The sequence below is a fragment of the Echinops telfairi genome, unplaced genomic scaffold, assembly GCF_000313985.2.
Source record: "Echinops telfairi isolate 266 unplaced genomic scaffold, ASM31398v2 ScPeMD7_9;HRSCAF=40, whole genome shotgun sequence".
Lineage (NCBI taxonomy): Eukaryota > Metazoa > Chordata > Mammalia > Afrosoricida > Tenrecidae > Echinops > Echinops telfairi.
In genome coordinates this window covers 34,773,212-34,781,475 of record NW_022103906.1, presented here as the reverse complement: position 1 = coordinate 34,781,475, position 8,264 = coordinate 34,773,212, and the positions used below count along the sequence as shown (strand labels likewise).

General features: G+C 38.8%; 1 protein-coding gene across 1 annotated transcript in view; it reads right to left on the bottom strand.

Moving 5' to 3' along the window:
- Window positions 1-206: 206 nt before the first annotated feature.
- LSM1 (LSM1 homolog, mRNA degradation associated) overlaps window positions 207-8,264 on the bottom strand; it is a 14,753-nt gene continuing 6,695 nt past the window's right edge. Inside the window, 2 exon segments of the mRNA XM_045286865.1 lie at window positions 207-831; window positions 6,586-6,757. Of these exon segments, the coding sequence (XP_045142800.1) occupies window positions 661-831; window positions 6,586-6,757 (343 nt within the window). The 3' untranslated portion in view covers window positions 207-660.

Genomic DNA, 8,264 nt, shown 5'->3' with positions numbered 1-8,264 from the left:
TGCACACAAAGTGAAACATTCTATCACCATGCTCCCCAGCCCAACATCTACCCCATCGCACCACCCCACCGCACCACTAGCGCTCCACCTTCTCAAATGTTCGACTCCTGTTAATAATCAGTTACTGGAAAACTACTGGAAGCTTTCTCTTTGAGCTCAAACCTTTGTTTCTTAACAAACATGAAAAAAGAACACGACTCCCAGGATAGGTAGTAAGAAAATATCTCTTTATAAGTAACTAGCAACTTGAAATTGTGACAGAAGGGGGAAATTCCAGTGTAGACTGCTCATACCTTTGAAAGCAGAGTATTAATTTTACCTGTTCATTGAAGGCAACGTAAATGTGGGGGATAAATTGAGAGTTTTGAGATTCACTTATTTACTTTATTTACAAATAAAGAATGTCCCTTATAAAGCCTAATGTGAACAAGGCAAGCAAAATAAAGAAGTAGCTGCTGGCTCCACAGTGACGTGAGAAAGGAGTCCAGGCCACTCTCTTCACAATGATTTTGTTATTAAAAACAGACAACAAAAAAACAAAAACACCACATGATTTCGTCAGGTTACATCAGTAAAGAATTTAAAATAAAAAGGATTTTTCAAAATGCAGCAGTCTCTGGTCAAAGGTGACAGCTCGTGCTCCTGGCCTGGAGCAAAGGCTCAGTACTCGTCCAGAGCCTCTGCTCGGGGAATGGAGAGGCCTCGATCCTTCAGAGCCTGCGCTTTCAGCTTCTCTGCTTCTAGCTTGGCCTGCTGTTCCACCCTTTGCTCCTCTAGGATTTCTTCAATCGACACCTGCTGGAGGGGGGTGTCGCTCTCCTTCTCCAAGTCCTACAAACAAGGAGAATTGAAAAACGTCATTTGAAGACCTAACATAAGAAAACATTATTTATACATTTTAACTTTTATTGCTTTTTAATTAATCATTTTATTGGGGGGCTCTTACAAATCTTCTAACAATCCATCATTTAATTGTATTACGCACACTTGAACCTATGTTGCCATCAACATTTCCAAAACATTCTCTTTCTACTTGAGCCCTTGGTATCACCTTCTATTTTTTCCTCTTCCTTCCTCACTCTCCCATCCTCATGAATCCTTTATCAATCCTATATTATTATTGTCATTTCATGTTTTACATTGTCTGTTGTCTGCCTTCACCCACATTTCTGTGATTTGTCCCCCTTGGGGAGAGGAGTTTATATCCAGCCTTATGATGAGGTCCCTCCCCCTATTGCAACCTCCTCCCTCCCTCCCCCCAATCCCTCTACCCTTGAAAACATTCTATTTCTAAATGCACATGGATTCTTAAGCTAGGCTTGGGTTATTTTTCATAAGACTGGGATAAGGCTGAAATATCTTTCCTTTAGGGACTGATGATGTTTTCAAAGAAAGGGCTGGCAACACTACTTTAGAATATGAAGGGGCACCCCCCTCTCAAAATGTAATTTTCCCCCACAAAGCAATGTGTTTACATTTTTTTTTTTTTTTTGCATCACCACCTTATCACTTTCAAAGTACTCTTTGTTACACTTAATATATTTGTCAAATCTGTGATTCCATTCTTGGAAACATTTTTCAGACTCATCTGTTAGGATGGCTGACAGCACCTCACTTGCTTTTTTCTTCACCTTCTCTAGATCATCAAATTGCAGTCCTTTCATGTCTCTCTGCATTCATGAAACAAAAAGAAGCAAGGAGCAAGGTCAGGTGAGTAAGGTGTGTGGGGCAAGAGAGGCATGCTGCTTTTTGCCAAAAACTGGTGCACTGAGATGGCTGCATGAGCAGGTATTGTCATGGTGGCAAAACCAGTCCCGTCTCCCACAGATCAGGCCTTTGTCATCACACACAGTTATACTATCTTTTTAGAACCGGTATCTGGAAAGCTTGATTAACAGTCTGACCTGGTGGAATGAACTCCAAATGCACTACAAGTCAACGTTTTTGTCTGTTCGGGAAGTTGAGGGATGTCCAGAAAGAGGCATGTCAGCAACCGATGTTTCACCTTTTTTTGAAATGAGAGAACCACTCGTACAGTTGAGTTCTTCCCATAGCACTGTTCTCGTACAGTTGAGTTCTTCCCATAGCACTGTTCTGGTAACCTGTGTTCAACATCACAACAGTTTCTGCGGCATTTTTCCCGAGGAGGAAACACAATTTCACAGCCTATTCTCTTAAATTGGCCATCACAAAAACGAGGTTCGAACAAAATTGCTTTTATGAAAAAATTCACTGACCAGAGAGAACCTTCCCAGGCGATGCCACTGGGTGCACTAAATCAAAGCACAAGCTGCTCAATACTTGGCCTAGTGGAAAAAATTTGTACTACGAAAGCTCTGCCCAGCAGAGTATTTTTCCATTTTTTTCTAAGGTACTGTCCAGTACAAACACTATACATGTAAGTGGGCAATAGGGATTGGTATCGGTGTATAACACAGCTTTATTATTGTGAGTTGTGTATGCAAAAGAGACCTGGCTCCATAGGGTATCAAAACTGTGACCTTTCAGAGCAGGTCATCAGGCCTTATTTTCAAGGCACCTCTGGGTGAGTTTGAACCACCAACCTTTTGGTAGCCCCGCATATCTGCACCATGCAAGCTCTTAACAAAACTTTAGGTTATTGAGAATCCTAGTTAGTTAAGGACTAACTTCTCTTAAAGCAGCTATCTTCCCAACTCCAGAGAATACAAGACAAGTTACTAGACCAAAGTGACTTTTGATGTTTCTTGTATTTTCACATGATCAAGTCCCTTCATTCCTGGGGGTAGCTGCTCAGTCAGAAGGTAAAAAGCACTGATTCAGGTTTCATACTGCCCACCCCACTTTTAAAGAGAATAAGCTGTCCTACTTAGGAGTCTTTAGACAAGATTCTTTTGCTCTTGATGGCAATAGGCTTCTAGAGAAAACCTTAGCATATCAGTCAAGCTATTAAGCTAGTTTGGGCCCAATACATTTTAACTTTTTGTTCAGTAAAAAAAATTCCCCTTATTTAAAATCTATATTCTCATGTGAAAATTTTAGAAGAAAAAAACATAATGAAATCTTAATTATGCATAGTTCCAGGATGGAGAAGAGAACATTTAGGTGAATACCTTTCAATTTTTCTAGGTGTATATATACAAACCCACAATTCAAAAATTAACTGAATTGTTTTACTTGATATGACATAAAAATGTGTCATATTTTCCAATACTTTACATTGAATAATTATTTCATCATGCAGAAGAGCCTTTCTTTCTCACTAGCCACAGATCCTGTCGTTTCTCCTTAAAATCCCTGGCTTAAAAACAGGCCTTATTCTCGCAGTGTATTGTGGAAAGGTTTACAGGAAGGGGGTTGTTTTTCGCCCTTCCTCCTCAATGACTTGGAAGCATAAAATATTAGTAAGGCATAGGCACACACACAAGAGCTCCAGATGTCCCCAGCTAACAACTAGACACGAATGTTCACATGTTGCCAAGGCCTCAGAACCCACAAGGCTGCGGATATCAGATATAGGCCTGTCACCACAGAGGTCAGAAGGTAAGCCACCTAAATTACATAAGTTAGCCCTTCCCTGTGTCAGAAGTCAATAGGACCAAGCAAGAGACAGATGATCATATGCAGCTTGATATCATTACCCATAGGTAGCAGCAGAAGGGAACACGGTGTTCTCAGTATACGGCCCCCTGGGCTATTCAGTATGTTACTCAATGAGCCAGTTGTTATGATGCTACTTCCCAATAATCAGATATGTTACTTAAGGCTGTGCAAATCATTGTCCTTGAGGCAGAATCCAGTGACTTCTTAAGCAATGCATTTGTTTATAGAAACTAAATGATTTCTGGGTATGAGTTTTCTGGGGACTGATACATAATTTCAGACTGACTGTTGTGTCATATGATTATGCAAGCATTCCTAAATCATGTGTCTTTAAATAATGCTGGTGCAAAATTCTGCATATTAAAATAAAACGAGTACTTTTTTCCATAAAGGGATTCCAAGAAACAATGATTTTTCAAATACAAACACTTGTCTATTTCTCTCTCTCACACAGAGAAACACAGACACCCCCCCAAGACAAAATTATAACTGACACAGAAAGCTTGACTCTTCTGTTTAGCACTATGATGTGCAAGCAGAGTACATACAAGGGGGTACTCCCCCCTAAAACCAGAATTGCGCTGGGCAGAGCTCTTGTAGTATGCATTTTCCCCACTAGGGGAGCACTGAGTAACTTGTTCCGAGTTAGTGCACCCACTGGCGTTGTCTGGGAAGGTTCTCTGGTCACAGTGAATTTTTTCATAAAAGCAGTTTCACTTATTTTTTTGTGATGTCCGATTCAAAAGAACATCATGTGGCTGTAAAATTTTGTTTCCTGCTCAGGAAAAATGCCGCAGAAATGGTTTGTGATATTCAACACAGCTTACCAGAACAGTGCTATGGGAAAAACTCAACTCTACGAGTGGTTTTCTCGTTTCAAAAAAGGTGAACCGTCAAATGCTGACAAACCTTGTTCTGGATGTCCCTCAACTTCCTGAACAGACAAAAATGTTGACTGTTGACTCACAGTGCATGTGGAGTTTATTCCACCAGGTCAGACTGTTAATTAGGCTTTCCATATAGAGGTTCTGAAAAGACAATGTAACAGTGCATGACAAAGGCGGCCTGATTTGTCGCAGATGGGGGACTGGTTTTGCCATCATGACAATGCACACCTGCTCATGCAGTCATCTCAGTGCGCCAGTTTTTGGCAAAAAAACTGTACCTTACCTGACCTCACTCCTTGCAACTTCTTTTTGTTTCTGTGAATGAAGAGGGACATGAAAGGACAGCAATTTAACAAAGTAGAAGAGGTGAAGAAAAAAATGAGGTAGGTGCTATTAGACATCTAACAGATGAGTTTGAAAAATATTTCCAAGAATGAAACTTCAGATTTGACAAATGTATTATGTGTAATGGAGAGTACTTTGAAGGTGATAAGGCTGTATTGTAAAAAACAATTTAAATACATACTTTGGGGGGGAAAATATTCTGGTTGTTTTTTTTATACCTTCCCATAAACACTTGAAATTAAATCTTTTCTCCATTTTGAAGTAATGTTTCCTCTTTAAAAATTAAATTATGACAAAAAAGTAAATTATATTATGGTTCCTCTTTAAAAATTAAAGTATGAAAACAGACAAAAAACAATCACCCATAGTCCCACCATCCAAAGACGGGTCAGTTTCTCTAAACATGCTAACAAAGTACTTTAATGTCATTTACTCATGCCCTCACCCCCACAGAAGACTGTTTTATTTCAGCATCTGTATAAGATGAGATAATTACTTATGATTAAACAGAAAACAAATAATCTCAATGCCATAGAGTTGATTTCAATTTATAGTGGCCCTACAGGAGAGTGGAACTGCCCCTTTGAGTTTTCAAAACTGTAAATCCTTAAACATAGCCAAAAGGATCAACCACAAAAATACTGTGAAAAGAAAACATTATTTCACACATTTCACACCAGCAGCAGTTGGGCAGTATTAATAGTATTACCGTACATACTCGAGTATAAGCCGACACAAATATCAGCCGAGGCACCTAATTTTACCACAAAAACTGCATTAAAAATGTGCTGAAAAACTCGGCTTATACACGAGTATATATGTAGTTATTTCTAGTTATTTCTTTTTTTTTTTTTCCTAGCTATTTCTAACAGGAGGTTTTCAAACCAACCTGGGTAAAATTGTCTCATTTTCTCAAGTGGCTTATTGTTAAAATAGCTACAAACAAACCACTACAAAGATGTCTTAATTTCAACTACTCTTAAAAAGATTTTGAATTTTCTGGCAAACCCAGTATTCATAATCAATAGGATAAAGCTAAAGGCTTTAAATAAAGTCCCTTTAAAAAGTAAATTTTCATGTAAAAAATTTCATGAAATCCTGTTCTATCTTCTTAAAAGTCTTAGATTATTTCTAATAGTTTTATATATAGAAAGTAATTTTCTAATAGCTTTGTGTATAAGTGTGTATATATTTAAGTAAAACAAACAAGAGGTAAAGCAACTACACTCCAGATCTGGTTTAACCTTTCACCTAACAGCTGGTCTTCCTGCAGTGAGTCATGGGCGCAGGGGAATGAGTCCCACTTTCAGTATAGTTAACTGAAAGGCTATTCCTGTAGTCATTTTCTTTCCCCTTTAAAAAATACGGTTATCACACTGCAATATGCAACATGTCTTTCCCTTAACCACCACTTTATATAATGAAAAATTAATTGTAACCAATTGTTTAAATGACTGAAAAATATTCTAACATGCAAATCATATACTTTACAGAATTATTCTGTTAAAAATTAGTTTTTAAAATTTTCTGCTACAGCTGATTTCAGAAATATATTAATAAACATATATATATATATATATGCAGTCAATGGGATAACAATCTTTAAGCCGTGGAAAGGCACTGAAACAAAGTTAACTATTTTCCACAAATTCCTTCTGTCTATAAGAACCTACATAAAATGTGGGCAACATTGGCCTACTCTTGGAAAGACAAAAAGGAACTTAGCTAGTTTAATATTGAAATCCACAGCAGCTTAATAGTGTTCACTTACTATTTCTCCTAGTAGGACCACATTTTCTCCTCTGACCACAAAAATCCCTCGAGGAATATCACCGTATTTTTTCCCCACATGAATACGCTCCACAGTCTGATGGAGCACTAAGTTAGCTAGAAACATATAGAGAGAAAACAAAAATATTTAGTTCAAATTATTGAGTAAAGGTCTGTAACATAACCATAGTTATTTTGAGTAGAATTATCTACACAGGATCTGTTGCTAAATCCGGGGAAGCTCAAGGACCCATCTTCTATTTCACTAGAATACTTTTAACTCACTGACTTCACGCCGATTCCGACTCCTAGCGACCCTTCAGGACCGGGTAGACCTGCCCTTGAGGGTTTCAAACAACTGACCTTGTGGTTTACAGAGCAGTGGGTAACCCACTATGCCACCAGGGCTCTTAAACACAATTTTAGGAGACCTTTGAAGGATGGCAAACTAAAGGAATAGTTGGGATTACATTGCACTAAAACGAGGGGCCTTCAAAAGTTCATGGAAAAATGGAATGAGAATAAAATCTTTCCATGAACTTTTCGAAGTCCCCTTGTACATGAATGTTAGTCAAGAACATTAAATCTCTTATCAGTTAATTGCAAATGTCAAGTCATTCCCACTCAGAGCAGCCTGCTGGAAGAGATAAACCTGAGCTGTGTGTTTGAGACTTTATGTAGAAGTAGAAAGCTGTGTCTCTCCCCTCTGGAGCTGCTGGTGGGTTCAAACTGCTGATCTTGTATTTAGCAGCCCAACTCACAAGCAGGGCTCCTCAGTGTGGCGATGAGAAAATGTAGGGAGCTTGAAAATTTTAAGGCCTAAGCAACTGAAAAGATTGGAACTTTGGTTTTATAAAGAGAAGTTTTTCTCTATTGTGTGGGTAGATATGTGATGATTTACCAACAATGTGACTTTGTATCGGTACTTAAAGGAGCCCTGATGGCTCAGTGGGGTTTGGGTTGCTAACAGCAAGGTCAGTGGTTCAGTGCTTTGTGGGAGAAAGGTGAGGCAGTTTGCGACCATGAAGATTATAGCCTCGGAAACCCTATGAACAGTCCAACTGTCCTAGTGGGTTATGAACTGGAATTGACTTGATGGCTTTGGTTTATCCGCACTTGATCCACAACTTATAATTACTTTTCTTCTTTCAACTGAAGAGCAGCAATTTAAGCGCTGGTCTTTTTAAAAAAAAATCATTTTATAGGTTTTTATCATCTTACAGTTCTTATCACAATCCATATATACATATATCCATGTGTCAAGCACGTTTGTAAATATGTTGTACATCATCCTCAAAACATTTTCTTTCTGCTTGAGCCCTTGGTATCAGCTCATTCCCCCTGCCTCCACCACCCTACCTCCCTCATGAACCCTTGGATAATCCATAAATTTATTTTTTTTATGTCTTACACCAACCCCTGTCTCCCTTCACCCACTTTTCTGTTGTGCGTTCCCCTGGGAGGGGATTATATGTCGATCATTGTGATTGGTTCTCCCTTCTCCCCCTTACCCTCCTGGTATCGATAGCTACTCTCATTATTGGTCCTGAGGGGTTTATCTGTCCTGGATTTCCTGTGTTTCCAGCACTTATCATACCAGTGTACATGCTCTGGTCTAGCCATATTATCAAGGTAGAAATAGGGTCATGATAGTGGGTGTGTGTGTGTGTGTGTGTGTGT